The following is an 18740-nucleotide window of genomic DNA, read 5'->3' on the forward strand; positions in this document are numbered from 1 at the left end:
TGACAACTCTGGACCCTTAAATGTTTGCAGGGATGGATAGACCCAATATGATTGCTGTACATTTTAGGAAAACATCATAGATGGGATGTTGAAAGCAAAGGATCTAGGATTTGTTGGCAATGAACATCAGTCTTTGTTTTTCTTCTTTTCTAGAGAGCTGATGTGGCCATTGCCCCACTGACCATTACTCTGATCCGTGAAGAAGTAATTGATTTCTCTAAGCCTTTTATGAGCTTAGGAATTTCTATCATGATTAAGAAGCCCCACAAGTCCAAGCCAGGAGTCTTTTCCTTTCTGGACCCCCTGGCTTATGAGATTTGGATGTGTATTGTTTTTGCCTACATTGGTGTCAGCGTGGTTCTCTTCTTGGTCAGCCGCTTCAGTCCTTATGAGTGGCACAATGAAGAGTTTGAGGAAGGTCGGGACCAGCCTACCGCTGACCAGACTAATGAATTTGGGATATTCAATAGCCTCTGGTTCTCACTTGGAGCCTTTATGCAACAAGGATGCGATATTTCACCAAGGTTGGTCACTTTTTACTGTCTCCCACAGCCTTCTTGCACTGTCATTTGACTTTGGGTATTTTCACAGAATAGTGGCATGGTACATGTACTACTATTTCTTTGACTTGCTTTTCATTTTCTCAGTCCAACTGTATTCAACTGAACTTGATAGGAATAATCTAAACTAGTGTTTCTCACCCCAGACGTTGGGACACACCTAGCCACTCAAGTTTTCAGGATATCCACAGTGAATATGCATTAGATCAGGGTTGTCCAACCTCAGTCCTCGAGGGCTGCAATCTAGTTGGGTTTTCAGGATTTCTCCCAATGAATATGCATGAGATCTATTTGCATGCACCACCTCCATTGTATGCAGCTAGATCTCATGCATATTTATTGGGAAAATCCTGAAAACCCAACCTGGTGAGGGCAGTGGCATACCAAGGGGGGGGCGGTGGGGGTGGTCCGCCCCGGGTGTACGCCGCTGGGGGGAGCTAACAGGCGCATGCCGCGGCACCCCCCCCCCAGTGGCGTGCACCCGGGGGGGTGGCATTTCACCGGGGGGGAGGTGTCATTTCACAGGGGGGGCGCGCTGCACCCAGGGGGGCACATCGGCGATCCGCCCCGGGTGTCATCCAGGCTAGGAACGCCACTGGGTGAGGGCCAAGGTTGAACACCCCTGCATTAGATAGATTTGCTTAGAGGAGGCATATTTGGATGTCCTGAAAATCTGACTGACTGGGCATGCTCTGAGGACTGGGTTGAAAAGCAATGATCTAAACAGAATAATTCCAGGAGAGTGGCTGGAGGCCTGACAACCAGGAAAAAAAAAAACAGGCAAAAGTATTTCAACGAACATGGAATGTGGCATCCAAAATGAACTGTACAATTAGGATAGACCTGTTTTTATGCTTGCATCACCTTTGATGACCTGAACTCATTTGGTAACCTTACAGCCTAGTACTGTAACCAAAGACCAGCAGGAATCTCCTGGAGTCTCATTGAGACTGTACTGCAGTTTTGTGAACTGTAGACTGAAAAATTGGGGGGAGGGGGGGAAGATACTTCTGGTCCTTTTGAAAAGGAGACTGTGACAATAGCTTTCTCCTAGTGTAGATGCTTTGAAAAAGCTAGATGTGATTGCAAGAATCTGTGGGTGTTGAGTTCCATGGTGAATAAAATGGCAGAAAAGGTTGGAGGGTTGCTTTTTTTCATTTCATGGTTCAGTGTTTGTACAGAATATTAAGATGGAAGCTAATGCCAGACATTACAAGCTGAAAGAGTTTATCATGGTCCAGGGCACAGACCAGAACAGAAACAGAAGCTTCTGTAATGACTCTTGGAACCAATGTGTAGCATTGATGACTACAGGGGACCCCTATATATTAGCAGGTCCCTAGTAAAGGTAAATGAGTTGTTAACAGATTAACTTCTGAAATTGTAATATGCCAGAAAGCAAATTACCATACAAAAATCTGTTGTAGATCTCAAAGTACCAAGTAAAAGCTAAGCCATGAAACAATTAAGCCGTTATGATAAATACATATTAGTATAATTTTTGTTTGCACAAGGGGAATCTAGATATTTGCCTTGATTTCCTTAGTGCAGTGTTTGTCAAGCTAAACCTGAAGTATCCCCTGGCCAATCCAGTTTCAGGATGTACTTAATAAATGTGCATGAGACAGATTTACATATGGTGGAGGTCATTTTGAGAATCACTGCCCTGGAATCGAGATGTTTAATCTGTCGGTCTGAATTCACATAGTAACATAGTAATATAGTAGATGACGGCAGAAAAAGACCTGCACGGTCCATCCAGTCTGCCCAACAAGACAACTCATGTTGTCATGAAATGAGATTGAAGGGGGGCAGACTCAGGAAAGATGTCAGGAAGTATTTCTTCACGGAGAGGGTGGTGAACGCTTGGAATGCCCTCCCGCGGGAGGTGGTGGAGATGAAAACAGTAACGGAATTCAAGCATGCGTGGGACAGGCATAAAGGAATCCTGTGCAGAAGGAATGGATCCACAGAAGCTTAGCTGAAATTGGGTGGCGGGGGGAAGAAGGGTTGGTGGTTGAGAGGCTAGGATGGGGGAGGGCAGACTTATACGGGGTCTGTGCCAGAGCCGGTGATGGGAGGCGGGACTGGTGGTTGGGAGGCGGTAAATACTGCGGCACAGACTTATACGGTCTGTGCCCTGAAAAAGACAGGTACAAATCAAGGTAAGGTATACACATATGAGTTTATCGTGGGCAGACTAGATGGACCGTGCAGGTCTTTTTCTGCCGTCATCTACTATGTTACTGTGTTACTATATGTGTGCTACTTTTTGTGTATACCCTACTTTGATTTGTACCTATGCTCTTCAGGGCACAGACCGTATAAGTCTGCCCAGCACTATCCCCGCCTCCCAACCACCAGCCCCGCCTCCCACCACCGGCTCTGGCACTGACCGTATAAGTCTGCCCAGCACTATCCCTGTCTCCCACCACCGGCTCTGGCACAGACCGTATCAGTCTGCCCAGCACTATCCCCGCCTCCCAACCACCAGCCCCGCCTCCCAACCACCGGCTCTGGCACAGACCGTATAAGTCTGCCCAGCACTATCCCCGCCTCCCACCACCGGCTCTGGCACTGACCGTATAAGTCTGCCCAGCACTATCCCTGTCTCCCACCACCGGCTCTGGCACAGACCGTATAAGTCTGCCGAGCACTATCCCTGCCTCCCAACCTCCAGTCCCGCCTCCCACCACTGGCTCTGGCACAGACCGTATAAGTCTGCCCCGCACTATCCCCGCCTCCCAACCTCCAGCCCCACCTCCCACTACCGGCTCTGCTATCCAATCTCGGTTAAGCTCCTGAGGATCCATTCCTTCTGAACAGGATTCCTTTATGTTTATCCCACGCATGTTTGAATTCCGTTACCGTTTTCATCTCCACCACCTCCCGCGGGAGGGCATTCCAAACATCCACCACTCTCTCCGTGAAGAAATACTTCCTGACATTTTTCTTGAGTCTGCCCCCCTTCAATCTCATTTCATGTCCTCTTGTTCTACCGCCTTCGTATCTCCGGAAAAGGTTTGTTTGCGGATTAATACCTTTCAAATATTTGAGCGTCTGTATCATATCACCCCTGTTTCTCCTTTCCTCCAGGGTATACATGTTCAGGTCAGCAAGTCTCTCCTCATACGTCTTGTTACGCAAATCCCATACCATTCTCGTAGCTTTTCTTTGCACCGCTTCGATTCTTTTTACATCCTTAGCAAGATACGGCCTCCAAAACTGAACACAATACTCCAGATGGGGCCTCACCAACGACTTATACAGGGGCATCAACACTCCCTTTCTTCTGCTGGTCACACCTCTCTCTATACAGCCCAACAACCTACTAGATACAGCCACCGCCTTGTCATACTGTTTTGTCGCCTTCAAATCCTCAGATACTATCACCCCAAGATCCCTCTCCCCGTCCGTACCTATCAGACTCTCGCCACCTAATACATACGTCTCCCGTCGATTTCTATTCCCTAAGTGCATCACTTTGCATTTCTTCGCATTGAATTTTAATTGCCAGACCTTAGACCATTGTTCTAGCTTCTTCAGATCCTTTTTCATGTTTTCCACTTCCTCCGGGGTGTCCACTCTGTTACAGATCTTAGTATCATCCGCAAATAGGCAAACTTTACCTTCTAACCCTTCGGCAAGGTCACTCACAAATATATTGAACAGAATCGGCCCCAGCACCGATCCTTGAGGCACTCCACTACTCACCTTTCCCTCCTCCGAGCTAACTCCATTCACCACCACCCTCTGGCGTCTGTCCGTCAACCAGTTCCTAATCCAGTTCACCACTTTAGGTCCTATCTTCAGCCCATCCAGTTTATTTAAAAGCCTCCTGTGGGGAACCGTGTCAAAAGCTTTGCTGAAATCTAAGTAGATTACGTCCATAGCTCGTCCCTGATTCAATTCTCCTGTCACCCAATCAAAAAACTCAATGAGATTCGTTTGGCACGATTTCCCTTTGGTAAAACCATGTTGTCTGGGATCTTGCAACTTATTGGCTTCCAGGAAATTCACTATCCTTTCCTTCAGCATTGCTTCCATTACATTTACAATAACCAAAGTGAGGCTTACCGGCCTGTAGTTTCCAGCTACTTCCCTATCACCACTTTTGTGAAGAGGGACCACCTCCGCCATTCTCCAATCCCTCGGAACCTCTCCCGTCTCCAAGGATTTATTAAACAAATCTTTAAGAGGACCCGCCAGAACCTCTCTGAGCTCCCTTAATATCCTGGGGTGGATCCCGTCCGGTCCCATGGCTTTGTCCACCTTTAGCTTTACAAGTTGTTCATACACACTCTCTTCTGTAAATGATGCTGTATCCACTCCATTTTCATTTGTACTTTTTCCAGTCCATCGCGGTCCTGCTCCAGGATTTTCTTCTGTGAAAACAGAACAAAAGTATCTATTTAGCAAATTTGCTTTTTCTTCATCACTATCTACATAGCGGTTCGCAGTATATTTTAGTCTCACAATTCCCTTTTTAGTCATTCTCCTTTTACTAATATACCTGAAGAAATTTTTGTCACCCCTCCTTACATTTCTAGCCGTTTGTTCTTCTGCTTGCGCTTTCGCCAGACGTATCTCTCTCTTGGCTTCTTTCAGTTTCCTCCGGTATTCCTTCACATGTTTCATCAGGGCCCTTAGCACGGTTATCTTCACCACAGAATTTGAAAACATTGGATAAGTAAGCAGCATACATCCATAGTTCATTGAGGCTTAATATGTAACTAATGCGGTTCACTCAAGGTTAAATATCATTACCCTCTGATTAAATTGCTGAAGGGGAGATATCGCTAAATGCATGAATGTTTGTTTCTGTTTTCTAACCCAAAGTTTTACTGACCCTTAAGGAGTCTTTTTGACCAATTCAACCTATGCTTAGTCTTTAATGGAGACCTTCGTAATTTTTAAGGGGTCCTTTTACTAAGCTGCGGTAGAAAATGGCTTCAACGCACCCTTACGTGGGTCTGTCCTGCGCATTAAGGCCATGTTTACCACAACAGTATTCTCTAATTTTTGTATTAATGTCCACGTGCTAATGTTGCCGTTAGTGTGCAACCATTAAAAGAAATTACCGCGTGAGCACTTACCAACACCCATTTCATAAGCAATAAGGGTTCACGTGGAAATTCTACGTTAATCAGTTAGCGTGCCATAATGTAGATATACTAATTGATCAGCGTAGGCATGCCCATACTCTGCCCTCCAGACATGCCCCCTCAACAAAAAACTAGAAATATTTTTCACGCACAGGTAGTGCGTGCACATTTGAAATTTACTGCAGGATGTCTGAGCCCTTTTAAGCTGTGGTAAGTGCGTGCTAGCGCTAACCACAGCTTAGGAAAAGGTTCCCTAAATCTATGACCTGAAGAGGAACCTTTTGTCATTAAAGACCAATCATTTCACTTTCCTCTTACCTCTTCATATATTCTCTCTATGGTAATAATATGTTATACAATGCTTTCTATTATGTAAATGTTGAAATACAGATGTTGCCTTTGAGAGTTGTATAATGAAATCTCTGCATTCACAGTTACAGCCGGTTCTAACCAGCTCTCAGAATTGCTAAAAATATCACTGCCCTCACTGTGTCTTTAGACACCTGTTTTCCTCCTTCAGCCTTGCGGTCATATCTGACTAAAGGGCCCTTTTACTAAAGAACAGGTAGGGCTACCATGCGGGTAGCACGCAGGAAAACAGCACTATGACAGTGAGTTCCCAGGCACCTGGAGGTAATACTGCATGCAGCATGTGCCGTTTCCTTTGCCTAGAAAATGAAATGTATTTCCTAGCATGGGGGTTTGCCCAGTAGTAACGGCAACGCATGACTGTGGCCGCACTCCACCCAATTACTGCGTGAGTAGCACATGAGCCCTTACTGCCTCCTAAATAAGAGGTGTAAGGGCTCAGGCAGTAAATGGCTGCGCACCAATGTCTTTTATTAGCGCATGGCCATTTACTGACTCTATTGAAAACAAGGGATTTTACAGCCACAGTAAAAAGTGGCTGGAGCGCGTGGTAAACCCCCACACTATAACTACTGCTGGACACATTTTAGTACGGCTTAGTCAAAGGACCCCTAAGGGATCTATATGGGTTGAAAAGCTTGTTCGTTACATCATCTGTGGAGCATTCTTGCTTTCATCCAATCAAAGAAGCATCTGCCAAGAATCCAAATGTTAAGCAGGGCAAATATATGTTCTATAATTCAACTGTAAAAATGTCCTAAGAACTAAGAGGGGCATTTTCAATATGACGTCTAAGTCCAACTGTGTATGTTTTGCAAAAAAACATCCAACATCTGAATAGGGAAGAAGGTCATTTTCAAAAAAGAAAAACATCTATCTTTTTTTTTCAAAAATATTGTTGTGAACAAGGTTTTGTGATTTGGACATTTTGTTTTTTGGTCCATTTTTGAAAAAAAAACGTCCAAGTGCAAAATGCACAAACAAAATCAAGCTATTGGGAAGTAGGAGGAGCCAGAATTTATGTAGAGTGGTCCCCCAGACATCCCAGGAAAGCAATAGGGCACCCTAGGGGGCACAGACAGTGAACTTCATAAAATTCTCCCAGGTACACATCTCACCATTGCTCCCTTATCTTGTCTGTTGAGCCCCCCCCCAACCCCCCCCAAAACCCACTACCCCCAACTGTACACCACTACCATAGCCCTTACGGGTAAAGGGGGCACCTATATGTGGGTACAGAGGGTTTCTGGTGAGTTTTGGAGGGCTCACAGTTTCCTCCACAAGTGTAAAAGGTAGGGGTAGGTATGGGCCTGGGTCCACCTGTCTAGTGCACTGCACCCACTACTAGACTATTCCAGGGACCTGCATATGGACTCTAATGGGCCTTAGTATAACATATAAGACTGGCATACAGGCTGGCAAGTAATGTTTTAAGTCACATTTTGGGGCAGTGGGAGGATGTTAGTGACCACTGAGGGATTAAGGAGAGGTCATCCCTGATTTCCTCCAGTGGTCACCCGGTCATTTAGGGCTCATTTTTGTGTCTTATTCATTATAAAAACAGGTCTAGCTCGAAATGTTTTAGTTTTAGTCTTGGACGGTTTTGTTTTGTTCCATTATGGCTTAAAAACGTCCAAGTGTTGGAGCGCCCAGATCCCACCTTTAACACTCCCCTGAAACTCCCCCTTGTTATTTGAATGTACTTCTGACGGATTTCATAGAAAAACATCTAAAATTGGTTTTGAAAATCCCAATTTGGATGTTTTTGTGAGAAAAACATTAAAATGCAGATTTATGCCACTTTTTGGATGTTTTTCTCTTTTGAAAATGAGCTCCTAAGTATTGAAAATACTTTCTAACTTTATCTCTACTAGTATTCTAAATAGCAAATGATCTTTTTCATTTAAAAAATGTAAACTTGCAGCTAAAATCTCAGATTGCTCGCTTGAGTACCATCATTTGCTCTGTAGCTGTGACCTGCAGGGTTGAAGTGGCCCTCGGTTGGAAGTAAAAATGTCTTGATCTGACACTGTTTAATGACTCTTTTTAATTGAATCATCTAATTAGAGAGGTAGGCATTGTTGGAGTAATTCATAAGGGCTCATCTATTTTCCATCCACTCCGAATCTGCATTTTAATTTTCTGAATGTGAAATATTTGAGGAAACAGAGAAGATTCCTGCTTCTATTGATGTCTTAGAATATACTGTTGAATTTTTGTCCATCACACTTTTCATGAAGAAGTTGAATCCAGGCTTCATTTTTAGAGGTGATTTTCAGTCCAAAAGCCACTGCATAACTCTAACCTTGAAAATCAGACTGACTTGGGTTTCCCCCAGGACTGGATTGAGGAACCCTAGCTTAAAAATATATATGGATTTTCAGCAGCCCTGTGCAACCCAGTGTCACCATGAAAATTATTTTTCTGTTTCTGTTTACTTGGTTATATGCTTCATCAAAATACACAATTTAAGGTGCAAGTTAATAAGGGCTTCTGATTTTAGGTTTTAACCATAATGCCAATAAAGCATCCCTGATGCATAAAAATAAAATAGATGTTTATTGGATAAACCCTGGAAAAGCATCATTTCCTCTAGTGATGGAGGGGAGTCTAGTGGTTAGTACAGTGTGTTGTAATCCTGGGAAATTTCAGTTCAATTCCCATTGCATCTCCTTGTGACTCTGGGCAAGTCAAGGGCATAGCCAAATGCCCAATTTCGGCCTGTGGTGGATGAACAGAAGAACCCTGCCCCACCTCCATCCCACAGACAATTCAATCTCTCCTTCTCCTACCCCCCCCCCCCCCCGCCCCCCCCCTGCATACTTTTCAAATAGCAGATCTTCACCAGCAGCCTTCCCATTTCCACATAGGCAGGAGTATGTCAGGGAGAAGGTTGTGAGGCCAGTGCGAGTGGTGTGTATCAGTCAATACCAGCAAAGATCTGCTATTGGTAAGGTACGTGAGAAGGAGAGTTGCTGGAAGTTTTTGGCTGGTGGGGCTTGGGGATCCCCACCAGCCATGTCATAGGTGTGCTCTTACTGGGTGGGGTTGAGCCCAAAGTGGGTGACCCTAGGCCTACCTGGGCCCACCCATAGCTAAGTCACTGGGGCAAGTCACTTAACCCTTCATTGCTCCATTGTTCAGCATCTAACTCTTAATTACTGCCAATTAAGTGCTTGTTAACATCAATTATTGATCGTAATCACCTAATTAGCTAATTAATTTACACATAGATCTATGATCCATGCTAAAATTTGGGGGACCTTTACAGAATCCGGCAAATGATGGGTAGCACTTAGCCGCACCCACTTATGCCTGTCATTGACCTGGAGTGAGTGTGCCTAATATTGTGTGCACATATTTGGGTTTACACTAGTATTTTATAAAAGCATCTGAGTGCAAAGATGAGTAGTAGAATTAGCACTTGTTGCACTCCATTGTGGCACCCAGTTATAGAATTGCCCCTAGATCTGTAGGGTCTTGAGTACTGATATTACTTTTAATGTGTATTACTGAATCATTAATATATTTATTTCATTGTGTTTTGTTTTATACATATTGGGAGTTTTTTTAAGAATTGATTTTATGTTACTTTTATACGTATTTTAAGCAATAAATTTCAATTGTATTGTTCCTGAGGTTTATCTAGCCTTCCTCCGTTCCCACTTCCTTGTGTATTATTGCTTGTCTCATGGGACTTTTTGGTTCAGTTACCTTCTGGTTTTTTACTTTTATATGACATCATATATTTGATTTTGTTGTGTCCTGGATTTGACCTGGATTTTTCTTCTTGAGAGTCCAGTGATTCCTAAACCAAAAACCCCTAGTCTGTCACGTTTTCAGATTATCTACAACAGTGTTTCCCAAGTCCGATCCTGGAGTACCCCTTGCCAGTTAGGTTTTCAGGATATCCACAATGAATATGCATGAACTTGATCTGCATACACTGCCTCCATTATATACAAATCTCTTTCATGCATATTCACTGTGGACATCCTGAAAACCTGACTGGCAAGGGGTATTCCAGAACTGGACTTGGGAAACACTGATCTACAATAATATAGGCATGAGAAATTTGTATGCATTACCTCCACTGCATGTAAATCTATCTCATGAATATTCATGAAAGTTATCCTGAAAATCTAACAGGCTAGAAGTCCCTTGGGCAGATTTGGGAACCACTTCTAAATCCTTGAACAAATGTTCTAATTACAGAAGCACTATTGTGCCTTTCTAAATATTGTTTGGGGCCTTTGAGCAAATGCATTTGAATTTATTGTTCACACACACAACAGTTTTATGGTTTGTCATCTGCTAAGTAGCATGAATCAGATTAACGCAGGTCACCATATATCAGATTTTGTGAGTGTAATACAAATTACATCCATATATAGTTATTCAATAAAATCTATTGGGGCTTAACAGAAAAAGCAAAGTTTATACTATATTATAATACTCAGCAAGTGCCCTGAAAGATGTTTATTACAAAGTGGTTAAATATATCAAAGGTGAGATGAGAGGAAGTATAGTAATATAGAAAATGTAGTGGATGACAGCAGATAAAGACCGATATGGTCCATCCAGTCCGCCAGTATGTGCCACACAGTGCTGGTTACTTCCCCTTGTTTTTATTTGGGGTGGGGAGGAGGGGGTCATACCTGTTTTGCAGTGCAGATTGGTTTCCCCTTACCTGATTTTATTTTGTGGGGGCTTGTATCTGAATTCCAGCATCATTTTTATCTCTACCACTTCCTTCGGGAGGGTATTCCAGACATCCAGCGCTCTTTTTGTGAAGGATTATATCCTGAGGTTACTTTTGATTCTACCTCTTTGTAATCTCATGTCATGTCCTCCATTTCTAGAACATCCCCTCATTCATAAAAGGCTTGATTGATCTGTAATACCTTTAAGTTAAACTCTGTATCTTATTTGCTCAGATATCCTAAAGGTTGCAGAAAATCCAAACTAATATTTGACCCTTTACTTCTGACTTTTTCTTTTAGAATTAAATGGTTTAATAGTCACAATATCAGAAGCTATTAAATAGCCATTAGTGGCACAGCTGTATAGCTGCTTTTTTTTTTTAATCCAAGGCAGTTGAGATGGATAATTTTGGACATATAAATTGTTATGTACCCAAAGTTATCCATCCAAAAAGGATTAGATTTGTGGCTTTCCAGGAATGATACCACTTAGCTGTGTGGCTTATTAGTCTAAGTTCTTGGCCTTTACTCCCAATCCTCAAGGGCACAAAACAAATAAGGGTTTCAGGATACCTTTAATGACTAGGGATGAGAGGGATTTGCAAATAGAGGAGGTAGTAGGTATGCAAATCTTCTAAATGCATATTGATTATGGATAGCCTGAAAAATTGAATTGTTGATGGTCCTGGGGGACTGAGAGTGAAGACTAAATGTTTTAGCAGTGATATTTGGACACTAACACTGTTATTCTATATACAGCATTCAAAATAGTGTGTGCAAATTTTTGCACATACCTAATTGCATGCGCAATTTAATTGACAAAGGAGCCAATTAGCACCAATAATTGGATGCTAATAATTATCGGCGCTGATTGGCATTAATTTAAATTTATGTATGAATTTTTAGGTGCCAGGATCTGCAAATGTTATGTATGGATCAGAAAAGGGGGCACAGCCATGGGAGGGGGCATGGGCAGATCAGGGGCATTCCTGGAATTTGTGTGCAAAGATACAAAATAAGGGAGATCCACACCTAGTTTAGATGCAAGATTTTATACCAGGTTTCACTTGGTGTAAATCCTCACACCCAAAATTGGTCACGAATCCTGGCACCCAACTCTGAGCACCATTTATAGAATAGTGCTTACTGCTAATTTTTGGTTCCATTTATAGAATCGGGTCCTAAGGGGGGAATTCTATGAATGTCACTAAAAGTAAGATGCCAAAATATCTAGTATTCTATAACAGCAGAGCTGCATGCCCAATCTGTTCTAGAATACTAGCATATGTCCATAGTTACGCGCAAACATTAGGCATGACCACTTATGCCATGTCTATGGATGGCGTAAATGCTGGCTCCTAAAATCAGCAGTTTGAAATGTATGCAGGAACTGGTTGCCAGAGAACGTGGTAACAGCGATTAGTGTAACTGGGTTTATAAAAGGTTTGGACAAGTTCCTGGAGGAAAGTCCACAGTCTTCTATTAAGTTAGACATGAGGAAGTCACCACTTGCCCTGGAATTGGTAGCATGGAATGTTGCTACTCTTTCGGATTCTGGAATCTTGTTATTCTTTGGGATTCTAGAATCTTGTTATTTCTTTGGGATTCCGGAATCCTGATGCTGTTTGGGTTTCTGCCAGGTACTTGTGACCTGGTGGTCTCTGTTGGAAGCAGGATACTGGGTTAGATGGACCTTGGTCTGACCCAGTATGGCTATTCTTATGAATAGTTGGAATGCCCCTGCCCCACCCATGTTAATCATCCCTTTGCAGTTGCATATGAAAGATGTTAGGTGCACTGTTTATAGAATAAGGGCATAAGTCAGTTATGCACACAGCTGCTAGTGACAATCAATGCTTGTTAATGCCAATTATTAGTACTTCTCTCCAGTAAGTGCCAATTCAGCTAATTATTTTACTCACTTAATTGAACTTATTTTATAACAGGGTGCACATTTGCACACCTATCTTTAGGCACCATTTATAGAATTTGGGTATAAGGGTCTGATATTCAAAAGATTTTAACTGGGCCATTTACATCATGTTGAGTGCCTCAAGAGGGAATATTCAGCAGCTCTTAACTACTACTACTAATCATTTCTATAGCTCTACTAGGCGTACACATTGCTGTACACATTATATACAGGTACTTTGTCTATCTCTAGGGGGCTCACAATCTAAGTTTTATGTACCTGGGGCAATGGAGGGTTAAGTGACTTGCCCAAGGTCACAAGGAGCTGCAGTGGGAATTGAATCCAGGTTGCCAGGATCAAAGCCCACTGCACTAACCATTAAGCTACTCCTCTGCTCCTGGGCATTGCCACTGAATATCCCTTCTGATTGCCATGGCCTTGGCAGTCTAAGGTCATGGCCAGGACACTTTCAGAAGTTATTCAGACACTGGCAATATTCATTGCTTACCCACATAGCTATTTGAGCAAACAGGACCATATAAATAGCAGCCCTACCTTTGCCTGGTTAGCTTTGTGGGTATGACACTGATATCAGCCATATCCATATAACCTCCATGTATCACAGCTGTCCTCGATGTCCTGCGCCTGTGTCTAGACATGGCCGCAGCATGTAACATCTGAATCTAACTTAGCCACCAGCGGTCAGCATTTTAAAGAACATTCACTGCTGCATTAATACAAAACTTGGAAAATCAGTCATTTTACTGCTGCAGTAAAAATAGTCTGAGGGGTCCTTTTACTAAGCTGCGTTAGAGCCTATGCATGCCCAACACACGCCAATTCCGAGTTACCACTCGGCTACCGCATGTGCTGGGAGGTAATTTTATTTTTGGCATGCATCCCCTACGCGCGCCAGAAAATAAATGTTATTTTCTGGTGCACAGCGCTACCGGGCAGTAAAAAGGCATTTGACATGCGTAGACCCTTACTGCCCGGTTAATGCATGAGACCTTACCGCTAAGTGAATGGCAGGTGGTAAGGTCTCAGACCCAAAATGGGTGCGCACCAATTTTCATTTTGCCACAGGTCCATTTTCGGCCAAAATTTTAAAAGGCATTTTTACAGGTGCGCAGAAAAACGATTCTGCGCGCAGCCAAAACACATGCCTACACTACCATAGGCCATTTTTCAGCGCACCTTAGTAAAAGGACCCCTTAGTGCACAGGAAAAACCCATACAAGCGTGTGCTAACCCCACTTTCTACTGCAGCTTAGTAAAAGGACAACTAATTTAGATGTTTCAAGATATACGTTGACCATCTTTACATCTTAATCAATGTCCGGGTCCATTCTAACTGTTCTGTGCCTGTTTACAGATCATGAGAGTTTGGTTAAAAAGTCAGCCACATTTTAGACTCAAAAGGACACAACTCATGCTGGCAGCCTTAGGAAACAATTTGCATATGGAAAAAAAACTAGTTCTTTGAAAAACAGTGCAAAAAAAACCCTCTGAAAATGTATGAATTGTTATCTGAGCCTCTCTTTTCAGATGATAGAGTATTGTGTTGTACAGATTTGCTTGTGTGCTTATAAAGCAAGCACACAATCCCTCATACAAATGCCTGATAAATGGAACTGATGAAAATGATTCTTATGCTTCTTGCATATTAGATTGCATTTGAAGGATGCTTCGCTCTTTAGGCACACTCAGCCAGTCTTCAGCTGCATTTATCCACATTGAATACACAAGCTATGTCTTTTTCCATTGCTGGTTTGTCTTAGAAATTCTTTGTGTACAGATGGCTTCTTTTGAAGTATGGATACAAGTGAGAGAGACTGCAAAATTTCCCAGCCAGTGTGTTAATATGTGCCAGTTTTTCAGTGTATTGAGCTCATACAAGGTGTGGCATGATGCTTGATTTTTGGAAGGTGTCCTTACATTTTGCCACTGGCAGTGTACTACTACTACTTAACATTTCTAAAGCGCTACTAGGATTACGCAGCGCTGTACAATTTAACATAGAGGGACGGTCCCTGCTCAAGGAGCTTACAATCTAAGAGACAAGTGAACGGACAGTCCGATAGGGGCGGTCAAATTGGGGCAGTCTGGATTTAGTGAACGGTAAGAGTTAGGTGCTGAATGCAGCATTGAAGAGGTGGGTTTTAAGCAAAGACTTGAAGATGGGCAGGGAGGGGGCTTGGCGTAAGTGCTCAGGAAGGTTGTTCCAAGCATAGGGTGAGGCGAGGCAGAATGAGCGGAGCCTGGAGTTGGCGGTGTTGGAGAAGGGTACAGAGAGGAGGGATTTGTCCTGTAAATGGAGGTTACGGGCAGGAACATAGGGGAAGATGAGGGAGGAGAGGTAGTGAGGAGCAGCAGACTGAATGCATTTGTAGGTAAGAAGGAGAAGCTTGAATTAAATGCGGTATCTGATTGGAAGCCAATGAAGTGACCTGAGGAGAGGGGTGATATGAGTAAATCGGTTTTGGCAGAATATGAGACGTGCCACAGAGTTCTGAACAGATTGAAGGGGGGATAGATGGCTAAGTGGGAGGCCAGTGAGGAGTAAGTTGCAGTAATCAAGGCAAGAGGTAATGAGAGCATGGACGAGAGTTCGGGTGGTGTGTTCAGAGAGGAAAGGGCGAATTTTGCTGATGTTAAAGAGGAAGAAGTGGCAGGTCTTGGCAGTCTGCTGGATATGCGCAGAGAAGGAGAGGGAGGAGTCAAAGATGACTCCGAGGTTGCGGGCAGATGAGACGGGGAGGATGAGGGTGTTATCAACTGAGATAGAAAGTGGAGGAAGAGGAGACGTGGGTTTTGGTGGAAAGACAATGAGCTCGGTCTTGGACATGTTCAGTTTCAGGTGGCGGTTGGACTTCCAGGCAGCAATGTCGGATAGGCAGGCTGATACCTTTGCCTGGGTCTCTGCGGTGATGTCTGGTGTGGACAGATATAGCTGGGTATCATCAGCATAGAGATGATACTGGAAACCATGAGATGAGATGAGGGAGCCCAGGGAAGATATGTAGATTGAGAAGAGAAGGGGTCCAAGGACCGATCCCTGGAGAACACCAACAGATAGGGGGATAGGGGTGGAGGAAGATCCATGAGAGTGAACTCTGAAGGTGCGGTGGGAGAGATTGGAGGAGAACCAGGAGAGGACAGAGCCCTGGAACCCAAATGAGGACAGTGTGGCAAGAAGTAAGTCATGATTCACAGTGTCAAAAGCGGTGGATAGATCAAGGAGGATGAGGATGGAGTAGTGGCCTCTGGATTTGGCAAGGAACAGGTCATTACAGACTTTAGAGAGTGTTGTTTCTGTCGAGTGAAGAGGGCGGAAACCGGATTGAAGTGGATCGAGGATGGTATGAGAGGAGAGAAAATCAAGGCAGCGACTGTGAACGGCACGCTCAAGTATTTTGGAGAGGAAGGGTAGGAGGGAGATGGGGCGGTAATTGGAGGGACAGGTAGGGTCAAGTGATGGTTTTTTGAGGAGAGGTGTGACTACGGCGTGCTTGAAGGTGTCAGGGACAGTTGCAGGGACATGTCCATGTCCATGTTGCAGGGACATGTCCATGTCCATGTTATTCAAAAGCACTATATTTGGCATGGCTAAATTGTATTTGTAGTTCCTATAAACTATTGCTGGTTTACAGAATTATTTCTCTCCAATCATAGTAACATATAGTAACATAGTAGATGATGGTAGATAAAGACCTGTACGGTCCATCCAGTCTGCCCAACAAGATAAGCTCATTACATTAGGTATGATGTGATACTTGATCTTGATTTGTCCTTGTCATTTTCAGGGCATAGACCACAGAAGTCTGCCCAGCATGGTCCTTGTCCTAAAACTTTAGAAGTTGTCATTGAAACCCCTGAAAAGCTCCAACTCCAAGTCATCCAAATCTATTTATTTATTTATTTATTAGGATTTATTTACCGCCTTTTTGAAAGTATTCACTCAAGGCGGTGTACAGTAAGAATAGATCAAACATGAGCAATAGACAATTACAGCAGTAAAAATATTCAAAGACAATACAAAGTATGGCATGCTATACTATTTGCAATGTCAACCAAATACGTAATAGAACATTAGAAGTGACAGCGAAGGGTAAAGCAAAGATGTAACATATAGAAGGGTTAGAAAGTAAGATGATTGATTTAAAGAAAGTTGCACATGAGGTCAGAGAAATGGTTAAATGTTATCTCAGCTAGGGTAGGAGTGGATAAACATATCCTGATCAGCCATGATCAAAGCACAGACTGTAGAAGTCTGCTTGGTACTGTCCTTGTTCTTAATTTCTGAAGTTGTCGAAGCCCCTGAAAAGCTCCACTGCAGCCCATCTAAATCTATTCAGCCATAGTTATGTGCTGCAGGTAACTGGTTATGTTACTATTGCTCCACATAACCGGAACTGGTTATGTGCTGGCTTTGAACCCTTTGATTTTTATATGTTCATTTTTCTAAAATGTATGTTTGTCATCAGATTCTGTTCCAGAATAATAGTGAAACTTGAGATTAACCGACCTTCACATCTCAATTCCTACTTCTACAACCTGTCTAAAATAGGACTGAATATGTGGCTGTAGACCTTTGGCTGATTTTATGATTTTTCATTTATATATATATATATAGAGAGAGAGAGAGAGAGAGAGAGAGATTCACTTTTGTCTGCATTCCAATCTCTGTTGCCTGTTTTTTTCCATTCCAGGTCTCTCTCAGGTCGTATAGTTGGAGGGGTCTGGTGGTTTTTCACTTTGATCATCATCTCCTCTTACACAGCTAACCTGGCCGCATTTCTTACGGTTGAAAGAATGGTGTCACCTATAGAAAGTGCAGATGACTTGGCCAAGCAGACAGAGATTGCTTATGGAACCTTGGATTCTGGTTCTACCAAAGACTTTTTTAAGGTACCGGATGGGGGAAGGGGACTGATCCACTTCCAATAAAATCAGAGATGGGAAAGCTAAATGTAGGTGCATAACTCGCTAAGCAGATTCTGTAATGAAGTGTACCTAAATGATGAAGATCGCAGTTCAAAAGGGGTGTGGCTATGAGCAGGGAAATGGGCATTCCAAAATTTACATGTGTCCTAGAATATAGCCCAGTGCACGTAAATCTACACGCTTGGAATTAATATTACACTTTTATTGGTGTAAATGGACGTACGTAGTTTTAAGCACTGGGATATCAACTAAGCATATTCTATATACCACACCTAAATCTACATGTTGCTTAAAGGATATGCTTAGGTGGAAATGTTTACCACGTGGATTTTTTAGGCACCATATATAGATCTGGCCCTAAGAGTTATTCTATATAGGATGTGCCCTTTATAGAATAACACTTAGTTCTGATCTTTTCTGGTGCCCATTATTTATTTCTATTTATACTATTCCCCCTTATAGCCCTAAATCCCCTGAAATACTTCCCATGATTCAAGCCTCAATGAATGCTGATCTTATTCAATAGAAAAGATTGGTAAATATTTTCAGAAACTTGCACAGGGTGATGATGATGTTCCTAACTATTCAGTTAGTAGATTGTATAATGCCGGATAGCACTGCCGGTCAATGCCAAAACTGTATATTAGCTACAACAACACCAGGAATTGTCTCTATGACCCCCAGAGTGGGAAGAAAGACAAGATGTCCTTGTCAATATTCAGCCAGCAGCGGTCAGAGATTTTTAAATGCTGATTGTCACTGGCTAAATTATGCCTCAATATTCAGTGCCGGGCCATGTCCAGGCACCGGCACTAAATATCGGGTCATAATTTTGGGCAAGCAGACTGCTGGAGCTTATGTGGGCCCAGCCAACATTCAGCCAAGCCCGAATAAGAAAGTTATGTGGGCCCTGGCTAAATTTCGGTTCTGGACCCGCATTAAAAAAAAGTTTATTTTCTTCATCCCGCAGTGGCGCAGCCCCTGACAACATTCCCCCCCCCCCCCCGGCAGCTCCAGGAGGTGGGGTGGGATGGGGCTTTTGTTGGGAGGGAGGGCAAAGCGAGCTGCCTGGGGGAGCGATGTTGTTGGGGACTGCGCCATCACGGGAGGGAGAAAATAAATTTTTTTAAAAATTTGAGTCCCA

General features: G+C 43.1%; 1 protein-coding gene across 1 annotated transcript in view; it reads left to right on the plus strand.

Moving 5' to 3' along the window:
* GRIA1 (glutamate ionotropic receptor AMPA type subunit 1) overlaps positions 1 to 18740 on the plus strand; it is a 318773-nt gene that overhangs the window by 241261 nt on the left and 58772 nt on the right. The window contains 2 exon segments of the mRNA XM_030211572.1: positions 154 to 524; positions 17362 to 17560. Of these exon segments, the coding sequence (XP_030067432.1) occupies positions 154 to 524; positions 17362 to 17560 (570 nt within the window).

The sequence above is a fragment of the Microcaecilia unicolor genome, chromosome 8 (genome assembly GCF_901765095.1).
Source record: "Microcaecilia unicolor chromosome 8, aMicUni1.1, whole genome shotgun sequence".
NCBI lineage: Eukaryota > Metazoa > Chordata > Amphibia > Gymnophiona > Siphonopidae > Microcaecilia > Microcaecilia unicolor.